Source organism: Archocentrus centrarchus, chromosome 11, assembly GCF_007364275.1.
Source record: "Archocentrus centrarchus isolate MPI-CPG fArcCen1 chromosome 11, fArcCen1, whole genome shotgun sequence".
NCBI classification, from domain to species: domain Eukaryota; kingdom Metazoa; phylum Chordata; class Actinopteri; order Cichliformes; family Cichlidae; genus Archocentrus; species Archocentrus centrarchus.
Window position 1 is genome coordinate 29,623,859 of NC_044356.1, and position 18,551 is coordinate 29,642,409.

An 18,551-nucleotide genomic window follows, 5' to 3' on the forward strand; every position below is an offset into this window, starting at 1 on the left:
TTGTTACAACAGAGAAATAATCAACCAAACACAAATTTCCTTAATTTTTGATTTTAGCAAATGGTTGCAATGAAATTTTTCAAAGAGTGAAAAATTTAAATGCAGCCATTTGCTAAAATCAAAAAAGTTCATTTTATTTCTCATTAATGTGCACTCAGCACCCCATCTTGACAGAAAAAAAACAGAAATGTAGAAATTTTTTGCAAATTTATTTAAAAAAAAAAAACAACTTAAATATCACATGGTCATAAGTATTCAGAACCTTTGCTGTGACACTCATATTTAACTCACATGCTGTCCATTTCTTCTGATCCTCCTTGAGATGGTTCTACTCCTTCATTGGAATCCAACTGTGTCTAATTAAGCTGATTGGACTTGATTAGGAAAGGCTGCCCAAGGAGAATATTGGCAAGGCACAGGTCTGGCCAAGGTTACAAAAGAATTTCTGCAGCACTCGAGGTTCTTAAGAACACAGTGGCCTCCATAATCCTTAAATGGAAGAAGTTCGCGATGACCAGAACTCTTCCTAGACCTGGCCGTTCAGCTAAACTGAGCAATCATGGGAGAAGAGCCTTGGTGAGAGAGGTAAAGAAGAACCCAAAGATCACTGTGGCTGAGCTCCAGAGATGGAGCAGGGAGATGGGAGAAAGTTCCACAAAGTCAACTATCGCTGCAGCCCTCCACCAGTCGAGGCTTTATGGCAGAGTGGCCCGACGGAAGCCTCTTCTCAGTGCAAGACATATGAAAGCCCGCATAGAGTTTGGCAAAAATGCATGAAGCACTCTCAGACTATGAGAAATAAGATTCTCTGGTCTGATAAGACGAAGATTGAACTTTTTGGTGTTAATTCTAAGCGGTATGTGTGGAGAACACCAGGCTCTGCTCATCACCTGCCCAATACAATCCCAACAGTGAAACATGGTGGTGGCAGCATCATGCTATGGGGCTGTTGTTCAGCTGCAGGGACAGGACAACTGGTTGCAATTGAAGGAAAGATGAATGTGGCCAAGTACAGAGATATCCTGGAAGAAAACCTCTTCCAGAGTGCTCAGGACCTTAGACTGGGCCCAAGGTTCACCTTCCAACAAGACAATGACCATAAGTACACAGCTAAAATAACAAAGGAGTGGCTGTGACCATTCTTGACTGGCCCAGCCAGAACCCTGACCTAAACCCAATTGAGCATCTCTGGAGAGACCTGAAAATGACTGTCCACCAATGTTCACCATCCAGCCTGATGGAACTGGAGAGGATCTGCAAAGAAGAATGGCAGAGGATCCCCAGATCCAGGTGTGGAAAACTTGTTGCATCATTCCTAAGAAGACTCATGGCTGTACTAGCTCAAAAGGGTGCTTCTACTCAATATTGAGCAAAGGGTCTGAATACTTATGACCACGTGATATTTCAGTTTTTCTTTTTTAATAAATTTGCAAACATTTCTGCATTTCTGTTTTTTTCTGTCAAGATGGGGTGCTGAGTGTACATTAATGAGAAATAAAATGAACGTTTTTGATTTTAGCAAATGCTGCAATGAAACAAAGAGTGAAAAATCTGAAGGGGTCTGAATAGTTTCCGTACCCACTGTAGGCCATGTGACAGCATATTTTTATTATATTTTCTCATCTTTAGCTGCAGATAAAGTCTTAAGATAAAATCTTTTCAATATATGTTTACCATGTATACAGTCTTGTTCATAACTTAAAAAAGAAAAATCTAAACAACAAAGATCACAGAAAACCCTATTAAAAAATTGCCACTTACTGAAGTCACTTTCTGATGGAAAGATAGTAATGTAGGGATGTGGGTCACAATGCAGACTCTTCAACTCCTCTAGGATACGTTTGTCCTTCTCTCTGAAACGGCCGTCTTTGGCCTCCTGAATTCTCTTTTTCAGGGCACTAGTTGGAAAGATTCTTGTTAGTGATTACCTTCATAACAAATTAAACTGTTTAGGTTATAAATATTTGAGAACAATGTATATTTCACCTACAGCAGGAGAAAATAAACCCTGAAATTACATCTATTCTGAATTTCTCTTTAAGAAATATACACAACGTGGGCAGCACGGTGGCATGGTGGTTAGCACTACTGCCTCACAGCTAGAATGACATCTAGAAGGTCTGGGTTTGATTCCACCTTGGCCCAGGCCTCGCTGTGTGGAGTTTGCATGTTCTCCCCGTGTCTGTGTGGGTTTTCTCCAGGTACTCCGGTTTCCTCCCACAGTCCAAAGACATGAACTTACTGGGGTTAGGTTAATTGGCCATTCTAAATTGCCCACAGGTGTGAGAGTGAATGGTTGTCTGTCTCTGTGTGTTAGCCCTGCGACAGGCCACCATATCTATTTGAATATCCTGCTTAAGTTTCCTAAACTTTATCTTGTAAAAGTACACTGTCGCAAAAGAGATACCTAACCTCAAGAATTCCATTTCCTGGTTAAATTAAGGTACAATTAAATTTGTTGATAAGTGATCAGATTGTTAAAAGCAGAACTTTGTATCTGGATTTTATATCATGATCTGTTTCAGATAACTCCTTTGAAATAATATTCAAGAAATGTTTGACTTCAAAACCTTTCAACCGTTCTAACTAGCCCTAAAGAAGTTTATACTGTCACTTACCTCTGTGTCACTGTCACTTTACTGCTTATCTGGGTTGGTAAGATAGCCTCTGGAAATGTATCGTACTCTTCAGAACCCATCATTAGCAAAGTAACCTTTCAGAAGAAGAAAAATAATAGAAATATAAACCCGCAAATTCCAAAGGTCATGGGCTTTGAAAGGATTTACAGCAATGTAGAGCTCATTAAGTTTTATTATAGGGAACAGGTAATGTACAAACATCACTGATTGAGGCTGGGTCAGCTTTGGTTTTGGGTTTCCTTATCTCCAAAGAAAGAATGGTCTCAGTCTCAAAAAGCTTTAGACCATCTTTGCTTGTCTCTGGTTTGAAACAGCAGCCACCTAAAAGAAAGAAAGGAGAAAAAAAAAGACTGTTAATGAATTAACTACAAATTGTCTATGCATTATTTTTAAGGTGCAACACCTGTTTAGAAATACCATAAAGTGATGAATTAGTTATATCCCAATGAAATTATTAAACCTTTTGACAAGTTTTGATTAAACCAACACAAAAGTGATCATTTCAAAGTTTTTGTAATAATTTTTATGATTTAATAAACAAAAACTAAACACCTTTAACAGGGGTGGGCAAACTATGGCCCGTGGACCACACCAAACCCGTTAGTCTTTTTAATCTAGCCTGCTGAAGCTTGGTAAAGAATTGCCCAAATCAAATCATATCATAATTATGACTGATGTCGAGGATTCGGAGAACAAAACTAACACCAGACTTCGATGCACTGGCAAAAACAACACTGTTCCCATTAAAAGTAAATGTATTAACACTGCAATGCCATCTGGTGCTGGCCTGGCCCGTCAAATTTCAAAAAGTCAATGTGGCCACAGAGCCAAAAAGTTTGCCCACCCCTGACTTTTAACATAAATATCTGTAACATTTCCGTCATTCCAGACACTTTATTAGTTACATCTCTCTCTACTACTGAGTTGGAGCCCCTTTTTTCTTTCAGAACTGCCTTAATTCTCTGTGGCATAGATTCAACAAGGTTCTGGAAACATTGCTCAGAGATTTTGGTCCATATTAACATCATCTTTTTTCCCCCCATTCTGATGCCCAGTTTGAACTTCATCAGGTTGACTAGACCTACATGCCTAAATGCACTGAGTTAGTGTGTGACTGGCTGAATAGATATTCCCCCCCCCACACACACACACACACACACACACACGACTTACCTGTTGCAGTGCTGATTCCATGCAGAACATTGTTTTCCACTTTTCCAAGAAGAATTGAATCAACAATGATGTTAGATTTTATTAGGTTTGTGGCCACTTGATCTGGCTTGTTGGAGGATCTGTGTATTCAGGGATGTGGACCAAAAGAAATTATTGCGCATTTCATACATCATACATCATATTAAAGAGTAACAACAACATTCTAGTAAAATTACAATAGCTTTGTTTTTTTCTAGGACACATAGCTCACGTTTGTGCTTCTATTTGAAGAGCTGACTGTGAAATAATTTATTCCCTTACTCTTTACTCAAACTGGACTTTTTAGCCATGACCTTGTAAACAAGGTCAACCAGCCAATCAACTGACAATGTTAGGGTCAGCTAAATATCACCTTATTCCCAAGACTTCAAACTGAAATTTTCTTATAGAGATCTGTCTTCCTTTTTGGGGACAGAAAACAAGTTCTCATCAGATAAATTATAGAATTCTAATATGAAGCCGTGCTTTAGAGCAGACAAGAGTGTGTGTGTGTGCATGGTCCAGGTATTACTCATATTAAAATCTGTTAGCACAAACAGTCACATTTTCATCAAAAGAGATGATACTGCATTAACTTTCAATGACCATATCTTCTACATTCCTAACGCTAACCATAACCCCAATGAGAAATCCTTGTTTGCTATTACTCTTGAGGCCCTGGTTTTTGAGTCCCCAAATGGCGACAGGTACCCAGTCTAATGATATAAACAGTGTTGATGTGCTTATTGGCAAAAGTACACACTAAAAATTACAGAACAAATCACTGATTAATTATATTTGCCTACAGTAACTGACGACACTGCTGTTGTGGGACTAATCTCTCACAATGAGGAGACAGCCTACAGGAGAGAGGTCTCCCGCCTGGAGAACTGGTGCCAGGAGAACCACCTCCTGCTCAACGTCAGCAAAACAAAGGAACTGATCGTGGACTTCAGCAGGAAGCAGCAGAGGGACTACCATCCACTTGTCATCAGTGGTGCTGAGGTGGAAAGAGTGGACACCTTCAAATACCTGGGAGTGACCATCTCACAGGACCTGTCCTGGACTCATCACATAAACATCACTGTGAAGAAGGCCAGACAGCGTCTCTACCTCCTCAGGCGGCTGAGAGACTTCAAGCTCCCACTCAAGGTGCTCAGGAACTTTTACACCTGCACCATCGAGAGCATCATGCGTGGGAGCATCACCACCTGGATGGGAAACTGCACCAAGCAGGACTTCATGGCCCTAAAAAGGGTGGTTCGTTCAGCTGAACGGACCATCAGAACCACCCTCCCCAACCTGCAGGACATTTACACCAAGCAGTGCAGGCTGAGGGCCATGAAGATCCTAAAACAGCCCAGCCACCCTGGACACTCTCTCTTCTCCCTGCTCCCATCAGGCCGGCGTTACCGCTGCCTGAGGGCTAAGACTGAAAGGTTGAAGAAGAGTTTTTACCCACAAGCCATCCGTCTGCTCAACTCTGAGCCCTAACTGGACCATTATTGCACAGTGTAAATATTATAATTTAAAAAGTGTGTATAGTGTATAGTATATAGAGTATAGTGTATAGTGTGAATTACTTTTTTTATTTTTATTCTTCTTATTTATATGTGTGTGTTTATTAGGTTGCAGGTACAAAATACATTTCACTGTGCATTGTACTGTGTATAACTGTGCATGTGACAAATAAACACTATCTTATCTTATCTTAACTTAGTCATTATTATCATTATAACTAGCTAGTATGGCAAAGGGAATTTACCCAACATCATTTCCATCAGTGAGACACAGAATGCGAAGTCTGCAGTCTGGGAACTTTGTCTTTACTTTTTCCAGCTCAAGCTTTCCATGTTGTAGAGCATCATAGAGCAATGTACGTCCAGATGCCTCAAGAGTGCGCACATGTTCCTAGAAAAGGACATATATCCATCAGATATTGTGTATATATATAATCTATTTCAACACTGACATGTACAGACAGGTTTAAGACACTAAATGTTTATTTACCTTAAACTTTTCCAGAGTTTCTGTAAATGTGTGGACGGTTCTCACTGTACTGTTAAACGTCACAAGGCCAATGACATGGTGGAAATCATAAGCCATGGTCCTTGATGCAAAGTTATCAAACAGCTCCTTGACAGCATGGATTTTCTGTATTTCCACACTTCCATAACAGTTCTCAGACATTGATGAACTTGTATCAATCAGTACCTGATAAAATAAATGTGTAGGACATGATTTAGCTGTGCGCATTCTTTTTTCTTCACCCACATATATCACAGCAAATTTGACTGAGCAATATGGAACATGGAAATTAACTGCTTTCTTGTTGGTCAGATAGCCTCCATGTTCAACTCCTGACTCCCCCACCTGTTCATGTGTGTGCCCCATGTTCAGTTTACCTCCTTTGTTCCTTGCTTGTATTTTCCTGCTTGCCTTTTGACCTTTGATATATTTGATTATGGATTTCTGCTTATAAGCTTCTATATTAGTTTGGACTGACTTCTCTGATATTGAGCATAACCAGCTGTGACCTCACCAAGGTTTTGATCCTTTTTGTGAAAAATAATCTCTATGCTGCATTGGCTGTACTTCTTATGTCTAGATTTGATTCATCTTGTCAGCATCAATTATGCTATAATACACCAACATGTATAGAATCACATTTGAATAGCCCCCCTCCCCATCTTTGAATGAAGGCATAAACATCACATATTTTTTTTAGCAGAGCTTCTTTCAATCTCTTGAAAAATATGCAAGAAATGGACTGAAAATCAGTGGCAGGCACACAACTACTGTAACAGTAGTTACAGTAGTCAAATGTTTGGACACACTCCACACTTTTAATTGTAATGTGTACACACTGCTCAAAAAAAAACATTAAAGGAACACTTCACATCAGCTCTCAATGTGAAAAATAACCATGCTGATATGGACTGCATAATGTGTTAGGAACGAAAGAATGCCACACAATTTGATGGAAATGAAAATTACCAACCTACAGACGGCTGAATTCAAAGACACCCCATAAATCAAAATGAAAAAAATTATGCAGCAGGTTAGTCCATTTTGCTGAAATTTCATTGCAGCAACTCAAAATAGTACTCAGTAAGTTGTATGACCCCCACATGCTTGTATGCATGCCTGACAACGTCGGGGCATGCTCCTTATGAGACGATGTATGGTGTCCTGGAAGAATCTCCTCCCAGATCTGGACAAGAGCATCACTGACCCACCAAACTGGTCATGTTAAATTATGTTACACAGGCAGCATAATGTTCTCCACAGCTTCACCAGACCCTTTCACATCTGTCCTCAGGGTGAACCTGCTCTCATCTGTGAAAAGCACAGGACACCAGTGGTGGACCTGACAATTCTGGTATTCTATGGTAAATGCCAATCAGGCTCCTCATTGCCAGGCAGTGAGCACAGGACTCACTAGAGGAAGTCAGACCCTCAAGCAATACTCAAGAAGTCTGTTTCTGATTGTTTGGTCAGAGACTTTAACACCAGTGACCTGCTGGAGGTCATTTTGTAGTTCTGGCAGCCTCATCCTGAAAAATATCAGTAGCCTCCACCTGTAAAACCATTCCTATTTCAGGGGTTGTCTCATTGTTGCCCCTGTAGTGCACCTGTTATTAATTTCATTAACAGCAAAGCAGCTGAAACCGATTAACAACCCCCTCTGCTACTGAACTAACCAGATCAATATCCCAGAAGTTTAATTGACTTGATACTGTACTCTGATTAATAAGTCTTCCTTTAATTTTTTCTGAGCAGTGTATAATATATGGAATAATACAGCCGTAATATGGAGCCTTGGGATGTTACACATATGATATTGTTGCCATGTCATACTGCAGGACACAGTCATGGACAACACTGCAGATATAACAGGTCTCAGTAGAGAGAGAATTACCAGTATAGCTTCTTTTGGAGTCCTGGTTGTAACAAAAGAGTGGTCATCCCTACAGTCACCAGTTCTGCATGAAAATAGGGGAAGTTCATGTTGTAATCAAATCTCTTATTAATGTAAACGCATATGAGTTTACAGTATATTAGTTTGAACAGCTTTTAACTTTTAACATTCATAACATTGATTATACTTCACATTTCTGTCAAGTTAGCTGCAGCAATATATCCCTATACTCTAATATAGGAATGATAAAGTAAAATATGGTATAAAGGTCAAGCCTAAGCATGTATCTGGATTTTATGTGTACTATGTGATAAATGTACTCACAATGCTGCCAATGTGTTCACATCCTGCTGTTTGACTTTGCCAGACAGGCAGTCATACACATCAATCATTTGTGGTGTTGCCTTATTTTTGTTCTGATAAACTCCAAGATTGTCTGTAAAAGATAAAAGTACTGAAAATTACACACGCATCAGCAACAGGGAGCATGGATAAAACATTACAATTAAAGACACTGAAAACTGCTCTCAGCAATCAGGCCAGGGCCTTGAAGGTATGCTCACTTCCATTAGAAATGTTGGGTGGAAGGCCTATAAAACTGCTCCCATTATGTAAATACAAAACATTAATTCAGCAATTCTGACCTTTAAATGTTGCTCATCTGCTCAGCTAGAAGTAGACTTATTTAGTGTGTTTGTTTTTAAATATGAATTTGTTTCAATCAAGTGAAGTTCAAGTCAAGTTCATGAGATCTGCATTTTACACACATCTCTGATACTAAGAGGATAAATGGTTTTACATATAAAACCAATACTCTCACATTTTGCAGTACACCATCCTCACAGCCCTCAAGTTCCAATCATTTGTGTTTTTCTAAGGCAAACAAAAATGATTCATTTAAATTTCAGTCACAAAGGATATGTGAACTGGATTTGGAATTTTCTGTCCAACATTTTCCTCCACTCACTGTTCCAACACAATTCCACCCATATTTACCAAAATCTATGTCATACCTTTACTTAGGAAAACAAGACATGGTTCTTGACATCCCAGATCCTTCAAAAGCAGGGGTGGAGTCACACTAAGCTGAGGGCATGCTTTCAGGTCCTCTGCCATGTCTCCGAAAGTCTTACCAGTGCTTATTTTAAAGCTTGAATGTAATCACATGAATTAATCATAACACAGGTATGATTCACAAAACACTCTCAGTGTGTCTGTAATTTAATCAAATATATTTGTAATCAAATATGACTATTGACTATTGTTACATTCAGCAGGTCTCTGATGTAACCATAAAGGTTGCATATATAGAGTTCATGGAAATATGTGACAGAACTTTGTACAAAAATATCAGTGTATTACAGGTAATTTTAGGACATTTCATGAGCATGTAATTAAATAATACATACTTCTGACCAGTCACTCTGTCACAGGAAATCCAAAGATGATATGTATTAAGTGAAGGATGAACACTGAGCAAAATTTTCTCAATGTCAGCGGCTCTTTTGAGTGATGTTACTTGCAAAACCTCTTCAGTGCAGTTTGGAATCTTCTCTCCATCTTAGAAACAGAAGAATAAAGTAAGGTCACTGCTGGACAAATTACAGTAATGGAAAACATATTGAATTGTCTAAAAGGCCTTTACACAAATGAAATGATTCACAGAATCACATCTTTTCACCAATGGGTACCGTTGTCATGGTCTTATTGTTTTTGGATTTTCAGTTTTTCCTAGCATAGAGCTTGGTGTCATGACATCACTAACACAATGCATTATGGGACTGTTGTTCATGCAAATCCAAGTTCATAATGGAATATATGGAGTAGATGATGTTTTTGGGTTTGAAAATTTAATTATCAACATTAGAAATTCATCAGAATTGTGAGTTGCTCTGTTGGACAATAACACATATGACCACAATGGAATAAAATTTTTGTTCTTCCCAGCTCGGAAGCAGCAATGAGGAGCTGAGGTCGCTGAACCAACAACAGGCAGCAGTTGGAAAAAGATCGCCTTCAACGACATTTCTGAAAATATGTTTATGTGATCACAGCATTGTCATACTGCTTAGTTATAACACATTTACCTATTTACATGCCATAGGGCTGCTGACTACATGAGAGTGTTCAAACATTTGAGTCACATGGCACAGTAGATGTTGATGATACTACATCCTTAGAGAGTAAGCTGATCCCAAAGTAAAGTGTTATTTAAACCTATACCAATGATCCCCCAATGCCAGTTACCAAACTGGCAAAAACAGATATTTATTGTTTGTGTTTACATGTATGCATGTTGGCAAGTTTGCTAGTAGAGTGTTTAAAAATAAAACATAATGGGACTTACCTTTTATTTTCTGCAGCACAACAGCTCTTTCCATAGCACCTGGTATTCCAGGTACAGTGACTGGTTCACAAAAACGGCTGCCTTCTTCATTTTTCAGAGAATATGGTGCGTAGTTTTCATATTCTGATGTCTCTTTCTATTAAAACAATGCAAAATTGAAATGTATGAGGCATATACTCAGTAAAACTCTGTTGTCTATCACTTCTCTTCACTCCTTGTATAATTTATGCCTGATAATTATAACTTCTGTCCAGAAATACATAAATATATATTCTGAAAAGTGTATGTATATACTGTTGGGTGAAGGTGCACCATTGTGTATTCCTGTAAATTTTACAGATAGTTATTATATTTTGTCCAGTATAACACTGTTAATCCCTTAGCAGTAAATAGTAGATTATGCATTATGGAACATTTGCATGATACTGCACTTTAAATACACCATTTTATTGTAATTTGTTAATCTATATTTTCATACTATATTGACCATAAAAAGGTTTGATAGAAATGACACTAAAAGCCACACATGTACAGTTGTGGTCAGAGGTTTACACTCATCATGGGCATGAATGTCATGGGAATTTTGTGCTTTTAAAAATCTTTTTTTTGAACTGTTCTTTTTCTAGGGTGGAGTGATTGTACAGCGTCTTCTAAGAGGAGTGGTCAAATATCCAGCCAGAATTTGATGGCTACTAAAAATGTCTCATCAAGCTGTAACTTGCTAAGAGGCATTTAACCAAATATTAGTGTGCATGTGTGTGTATATTTAAGCTTATAAGTTATTTTGATTAATTTGGTTCTGTGGATTAGAGAACCTCCAAAATAAATTCAAACTTGTGCACCTAGTTCTTGTTTTTTAAAATCATTAAAGATGATAAAGGGAAGCTGAGATTGAGACTACTGTCATGGTCCTGGGCCGTTTGCCCAGTGTTTTGTGTTTTTTCTGTGAGATTCTGTTATTATATCTCTAGCCGTGTTTCTTAGTTTCCTTACAGTTTAGATTCTCAGTTTGTTATAGTTTTTGCTTTTAGTTATAGCTATTGTATCCCATTTATGTCTTCCCTTGTTCTTCTCGTTTTACTGCGTCTCTGTATTCCAGTGTCTGTCTGTCTGTCACTGAACCTTGTCGCTTGTGTATTCTGTTCCTCATGTTGTGTCAAGTCTGCATTTGTGTCTTGTTTGGTCACTTCCTGTTTTATTTTGGCAGTCCCTTGTTCCCTGTACTTTGTGTTCAGTTTTGCTTCCTTTGTGTCATTAGTCTCATTTGGTTCACTTGTTGTTCTCTGCTGTCTCCCTGCGCCTCAATTACCTTGTGAATCGTCTGTGTTTCCCTTAGATGTGTGTTTCTCTTTTTCTCCAAGGCTTGTTATTTTGACTGTAGTCCAGCCTTGGTTGAGATTTGGATTTTGTATTTCAAGTTTTTGTGTCCTGTAAGAAGATTTTGGCATTAAAGCTGCCTTCAAGTTAAGTGTGTTGCCACGCGTCCTGCATTTGGGTCCAACCCTGCCAGCCACACAGCCTAACCCTGACAACTAGAGTCATCACATCAGCCTCAACATATTGCATTTTATTTATCATTCTACTTATTTAATTTATTTTTAATGTTTGTTTTTTTTTTGTGCTACTGCTCTAACAAAGGAGTTTTCCAAAAATGGATCAATAAAGTATCTCTTATCTTTCTTATCTCATACTCTAAGTTGCAAATTTTTTACAGTGGAACTATTATATTTCAGAGTTGAACTTTTCTTTAGCTGTAAAAGTGAAATTCAGTTGAATTAATATAAATATAAATTAGTAACTTGCTGGCAACAGTAACAGTAAACCCCCTTTAAAATGTCTAACAGTATGCATTTAAAAATTATAGCTGTCATAGATGTGATCGAAGACTTTAAATTGTCGTTGGATATATGAAGCTATGCTGCAATCTAAAAAAAAAAAGAAGAAGAAAAAAGCCTCTAGACCCCAAAGAGCCTTGATCATAATCCCATAGGATAGGCTACCATGGAGGGAAAAAATGCCAGCTTGTGTAGATTCTGTATAAAGTGAAAGCTTTACTGGCTGAAACATTCAGGAAAAGTTAAAGAACTTATTCATAAATACCTTTGCTTCTGACATGAGATATGCCCAGCAGTATGTTGAATACTCAAAGACATCTTGGTCCTCGATGACCTTTTCCCCTTGTTTTGATCCAAGATCTGGCAAAAGTTTTCTAAAGAGAACGTACAAGCCTTCGACTACTGCAATCTACATAACAAGAAAAAATACAACAGTTTTCAGATAACATAAAATCCCATTCTGTCAGGGTTATTTGTTAAATAAACAATAGTAGTACCTAGAGTAAAATTTTACTGATTTGAATTTTAATATTTTACCTTTTGATTCCTGGATATGGCTTCATTCTTGCAGAGTAACTGGTACAAACTTTGGGCCAGTGGGTTACAACCTGTTAGTTTTCGAATGTAGCTAACCAGTCTCGTTTGTAAATCCACTGAAAATCTGCATTTCTAGAAAAAAAATTATTTAAAAATCTCAAAGTCTATTTTTAAAACACAAGGGAAAGATGCTTCTGAAAGATTAAATCAATAAAGACATCCAAAAACCTGCTTTCTTACAAATAGAAAAGAAAAAAGTAAATATTACACACACACACACACACGCACACACACACTGCATTGTAGTCAAATACAGTAGGATTCATAGTAGTATGCTTTATGTTTTCTCTGCATTTTATGCTGCTGATAAAACTTTTGACTTTTTGACTTTACAGCATATCAGGGTTAATACTAATCTAGAGAAAATAAATATATGCTGATTGTATGTGTAACGATAGCTGCAGTCAGGCTATGAGACACGGCTTACAAGGATAAGGAGAGATGACAGAAAGACACTGATTCCTTTGGTGGTTTGTTGAACTGAGGGCTCAACATCTTGAATGAAGAACATGTTTGGTGCTTGTTCTTCCACTGAAAATGAGGACAGTGAGAAGTGCACAGTGGACTCCTCTGTGATCCCACAACTTTCCAGGGTGTTGCCAGAACCAGTTTCACCTCTGAAAATATGGTTAAGACCATGAAAAAAAAAGGGATAAAACAGGAAAAAAGCCAAAACAAAATTAAACAATAACAAATGACAATTATTGCTTTTTTTTTTTTTTTTTGTGAAATATCAACATTTTAAAGAGGCCAGATTTTTGCAGCCTTCATATCTGTGCTCCAGTTTCACATTGTGCTACCAACTTCAACTAGATCACATTAAAACACTAACTAATTATTTTAGTGCACATGAAAAACAACGAGTTGATTTAAGAAGCAATAAATTTGACCACTTGGTTTTCTAAGGAAGTGTTTTTGGGCTCCATTACTCTTCTGTTTGCTCAAATAAAAACACTTTCTTCTGAAATAAAAACTATTTGACATTTTTTTTCAAGGCGACATTATCCTTGTACTTATCAATATCTTATATTTAGATGGCATATTACTACCAAACTGGCCTATCACAATATTATTTCTGTGGATGGTACTCATTAGATTACAGTGTAGGGTATATGGCTGTACTGCAGTTGCGGCATTCATTTAAATCATACTCTACATTAGGCTTAAAGCAGGATTTATGGTCCTGTATTTTTCTCATTTGCTTAAGTCTCAATGATGTAATATGTGATACTGGCTATGCAGAGAAAAGTATTTTGGAAATTGAATCCATGCATAGACTATTGAGATATACTTGAGGGCAGTCCTCCAAGAAGCCAACAACACACACTGACCTCAGTGACACAATGTTTAGGTCTAATGCTGATTGGCTAAAAAGCTGTCATGAAACAAGAAAGAGATCAACATAACAACAAGGAAGAAATGCAAAATAATCCCCTCACAAGAGATCAAAAAGTACAGACAAGAAGCACAGACATCAGACACCCTTCTTCTATCAGGGGTTAAACTAAAGTAGTAACTTGATCCACAGTAGCCCATATTACTGTTGGTTCCTCATATTTGGACAGTGCCCCAAAATGACACTATATACAGCTACAACATGTAGATGTAGGACTTCTTGTTCTTTCTTCTTGTAACTTTTTTTTTTTAACCAATGCAGATAAATTTTCAAAAGCTAATAAAACCCTCAGTCTTTAATATGTTGCATTCTGGTAAATACCATCCTATTTGGCTCTACACAGAGAAATGTCTGTCCACTTGCATTTGACTAAAACTTCCTCAAACATGATGGCTCGGCAGAGGTCAGACTAAAAGTTCTTTGTGCAGCTTCTGAATATGAATATACAGAACATGTTTACAGAATTCAGGGAAGAAGTAGAAGAAGTTGTGTAAAATCTTAAAATATTTACATTTACAAATCTGAATTAGCCAAATATATATTGCTTAAGCAAATTTTATTATTTTAATATTATTATTTTCTATTTTTATGTTCGTACATAAAAATAGAAAATAATAAGTTAATATCATGTGGCAATGGAAAGCAGATGTTGGTTGCTGAAATTAGGCCTTTGTACACTGCAATCATCCCAGCAGCAGAGAAGACATATTATTATTATTATTATTAGTAGTAGTAGTAGTAGTAGTAGTAGTAGCATAATATACTAATTATACAGTATTATCATATAACAACTTCTTTGTATACTATGTAGATATTTAATTAAAATTAATTATAATTAATATTCATTAATGAGTGGTGTCATTAGTTCCTTAATCATCAGCTGTTTTTTTTTTTTTACTGCTGTATCAGATAAACAAATGTACTTTTAATAAAAAACATTTTTTAGGTGACACCAAACTTCTGAACAGTAGTGTAAATCATGATTAAAAGAAATGCTGCCAGTAAATTGTAATATATTCTTACTTGTATTGTAGGACATGTGCAGGGATTCCACTTTCCTTTGCAAGTTTGTTCTTCAAATTAGTTATTGTGTCAGTTGTAAAGTTCACTGTCACCTCGAAGTCTCCCTGTAGGAGATTTTAAATATGGGTTAGAGAAATAATATTAAAGCTGTCCTATTCTTTCTGTACTGTGTGATGTGGGAGAAATTGCAAAAGCTGATATAGCTTTACCGTCTGATGGTAAATCACCTACCAGTTTGTTTCTATGACTAATCATGGTATTGCAGGGGTGGGCAATTATTTTTCCCAAGGTACCACATGGGAACCTGGGACTGAGCTGCACTAATAATTGGTAGAGTACATGTTACAATTAGGCAAAGTAAATGTGAAAAAGGCATAGTAAAAATGCCAACATTTTCATCACTATTTAATTAACATTCCTATTTTGTCCCATTTCAGTCCAGCCTCTCTAAGTATGCAGTTACCAGCTTTAACAAATCACTCCCTGTGGTAGTCCTTTTCACTGAGCACACTGCTGCCAACTGTTTCACAAACAAAGATCAGCAACTGGGCTGTGTCACAGATATCACAGCTCTCATCCAGAGACAAGGAGAAAAAGGTACAATTGTCTGCTTTTTTCTGGAGTTTTTATTGAAACTCCTGATAATTTAAGAAAAAAATTAAAGGTGAAAATAAAGGACAAAGCACAAATAAAGGGTCACCACCTACTGCAACACAATGAAAAGAGAAAGGACCTGAAAGAGGAGCCCCTACAGCCAAAGGGCAAGAGCCTGAAAGGACCAGAGGGAGGGCTCCATCCTAGCATGAGCTGAGGACAGGGGCCCAGAGCCCAAGGAGCTAGACCAGGGGGCCACATTGACTTTTTTAAATTTGACAGACAGGCCAGGCCAGCACCAGACGCATACATATCAAACATAAACATAAAAAAGGCATTATAGTGTTAATACTTACATTTACTTTTAGTGGGAACAGTGTTGTTTTTGCCAGTGCATCAAAGTCTGGTGTTAGTTTTGTTGTAGCAATTCTCAGAATCCTCTACATTAGTTATAATTATGATATGATTTAATTTGGGCAATTCTGTACCAATCTTCGGCGGGCCAGATTAAAAAGACCAATGGGCCAGGTGTGGACCATGGGCCGTAGTTTGCCCACCCCTGAGCTACACAAAGTTGTATTGGGATTTCCCACAAAATCACAGAAAACAGCAATCTGCTCTCTGATGGGAGTTTATAGACAGATATATACTTTATTGATCCCACAAGGGAAATTATTGTGTTACAGCAGCAAGAAAAAAACAATACAATCTACAGTAACTAAACATCAACGTGAGTGTGCCAACAGGTTATCAACAGGTTGCCGAAACTGGACAAACTGCATGATGTATACTTATTTTACGTTTAAGTCCTAATTTCTCTTTGACTTCACGCGGGGCTGTCAGGGACAACCAAAGTGCTGTACAGCCCTGCCCTGGTCTGTGGTAATGCAACCAACAAAATAATCAAAAGCATTTTTTAAAAACATAGACCAGCACTGCAACATAAAGAAAACAGGGAAAGTCTCAGTTATCCAGCATAACTTCTGCTCAACAAAACTGAAGTAAGAAGATCCATTATTATACAATGAACTCACCTTGAGCATGACATGACACCGAACTATGTCTGTTCCACAGGTTTCAGTTACCTCTCGGGGTATATTTGGAGGAGATGTTTTCAGGTGCTGCTTTGGTGTGAATATAACATAGATAACATCTCCACTTTTAATGTGTCTGTCTTGTAAAGACCCTGTAAAATTAAAAAAACAAACAAACAAAAAAAACAAAACAAAGTAACCACTTTACATAATTTATTTTATAGTTATTTCAAACAACAGTACCAACAGGAAGGATGTATGTGATGTTTTGATGAGTTTTCTGTTTCATAAAGTAGATTTACATCAGGGAACACAGAAGACACTTTTATTTTAACTTTTATTCTTGTCCAGCTTGTATAATTCTGTAATGCTCCCTCTTGGATTTGTTTGATATACAGACTGAACATAGATGCCTTAAAAACCTTAATAAAAAATTCTAATTTTAGACTTTGCTTATTCCCTTCATCCTGAGATTGGCACCTCCTCACTGAACTGTCACACTGCATTGTTATCTGTTCTGTTGTCATATTTTCATAGATACTTTTCCTTCGCTGTCCTTTACTGTGCTGCATAAAGATAAAGAAGAATTCACTCTTGTTTTTTTATGTTATCATCCAACACTAAAAGAGCTCACATGTGTTAAAGAAGGGATCATCTGTCAGGGGCATTCCCTCTGCTGTGTAGAGACAGACTCCACTGGAGGAATCAACACTTTCCAGGTGACAAATCCTCAGCATCAGGTCTTCAATTGTGTTTTGTGCTGGATCCATGTCTACAGTTTTAACATAATAATGTTATTAATAAATTATGGTGATATTTATACAATGAAAAGCGTTGTGTTGCCTGTTATAATACTGATATATGTTCAGCCTTAGCAGTGATTATAGGAAAGGTATATTCTGATTTTGCATCACCAGATAAACATATGGATGTGACTATTCATATGAAAGATCAGAGTTAACATGAAACAGTAAGCAGCATATTAACTAAAACACAGTAATATTTGAAGATATGTATCGCTTTAGTTTTATATTTATATTGCAGTGAGTGAAATTTAACAATGCAAAATGACTATCTTACCAGGTTGTTTTAAAAAGCAGGATGTCAGTTGTATAAATTTCTTACCTTTGATGCATTTCGGTTCTGGACATTTGGGATAGGTGTACAGCAGATTGAAGGCCTTCATCAACTTTTGCACAGTGCGTGCAACTGGCTGTGCTGGAGCTCTGAATCTGCCAATTTCTCTTTTCATGGTAGAGAAACGAGTCTTTTCCACCTGAGTTAATCCTGATTGGAAATATAGGTTTTTACACATTATTGAAAAACTACAGAATTGAAATGAGGAAAAATAAAAGCTCAAAATTCCTTTGGTCTCACGCTCTCTCTTTTATTGAAACAGCACTCAATCCATTATCTTTGCATCCCACTATTAATACTGAACACTTGGGCTCTGTTCCAGGAAGCATGTTGAACAAACTCTGAGTTTGGTTGCTGTTCTTGTTTAACCTCCTGAGACTCTGCGTCCTCATATGGAGACATTACATTTTGGCATTGCTGCACTTTCATTCTGCTCAGTGTTTTATACTTTGTCAAGCCATGTTGACCATGTTGTGTTATGTTATGCCATAAAATAATCCCATTGTCCCCATCTGAGGACTTTTTTTTTTTTTTTACAAAAGTACGTAACAACCATGTAACAAAATTAATTTCCTGCTCGAAGAGAAAACTAGGTTTATATACATATTGGGTCCATCTAATCACAAATATCTTGGAGAAATTAAAAATGCATGGCAAACAGTAGCTCAGGTCTCAGGAGACTAAATGATCTGCATAAAACAAGAGAGTTAGAACAGGCTATGGTGAACTAAGATGCACATTTTGTAGTCCATCTTTTGCATATTGTAGTTTCAACACGGCAGACATCCATTGTTAAGGTCTCATTACCTCATCAAGGTCAAGGAAAAAAGGTAAGG

At 37.3% G+C, this 18,551-nt stretch overlaps 1 protein-coding gene across 1 annotated transcript in view; it reads right to left on the minus strand.

Moving 5' to 3' along the window:
• Nucleotides 1-18,551, minus strand: part of LOC115788488 (uncharacterized) — a 36,968-nt gene that overhangs the window by 12,948 nt on the left and 5,469 nt on the right. Inside the window, exons 3-20 of the mRNA XM_030741521.1 lie at nucleotides 17,704-17,865; nucleotides 17,213-17,350; nucleotides 16,579-16,730; nucleotides 14,951-15,054; nucleotides 12,959-13,148; nucleotides 12,472-12,603; nucleotides 12,200-12,343; nucleotides 10,100-10,235; nucleotides 9,162-9,312; nucleotides 8,766-8,902; nucleotides 8,077-8,188; nucleotides 7,753-7,816; nucleotides 5,841-6,044; nucleotides 5,596-5,741; nucleotides 3,813-3,931; nucleotides 2,839-2,960; nucleotides 2,619-2,713; nucleotides 1,762-1,898 (exon numbers count right to left, since the gene is read on the minus strand). Coding sequence (XP_030597381.1) covers nucleotides 1,762-1,898; nucleotides 2,619-2,713; nucleotides 2,839-2,960; nucleotides 3,813-3,931; nucleotides 5,596-5,741; nucleotides 5,841-6,044; nucleotides 7,753-7,816; nucleotides 8,077-8,188; nucleotides 8,766-8,902; nucleotides 9,162-9,312; nucleotides 10,100-10,235; nucleotides 12,200-12,343; nucleotides 12,472-12,603; nucleotides 12,959-13,148; nucleotides 14,951-15,054; nucleotides 16,579-16,730; nucleotides 17,213-17,350; nucleotides 17,704-17,865 — 2,445 coding nt within the window. The remainder of the gene's footprint in view (nucleotides 1-1,761; nucleotides 1,899-2,618; nucleotides 2,714-2,838; nucleotides 2,961-3,812; nucleotides 3,932-5,595; nucleotides 5,742-5,840; nucleotides 6,045-7,752; nucleotides 7,817-8,076; nucleotides 8,189-8,765; nucleotides 8,903-9,161; nucleotides 9,313-10,099; nucleotides 10,236-12,199; nucleotides 12,344-12,471; nucleotides 12,604-12,958; nucleotides 13,149-14,950; nucleotides 15,055-16,578; nucleotides 16,731-17,212; nucleotides 17,351-17,703; nucleotides 17,866-18,551) is intronic.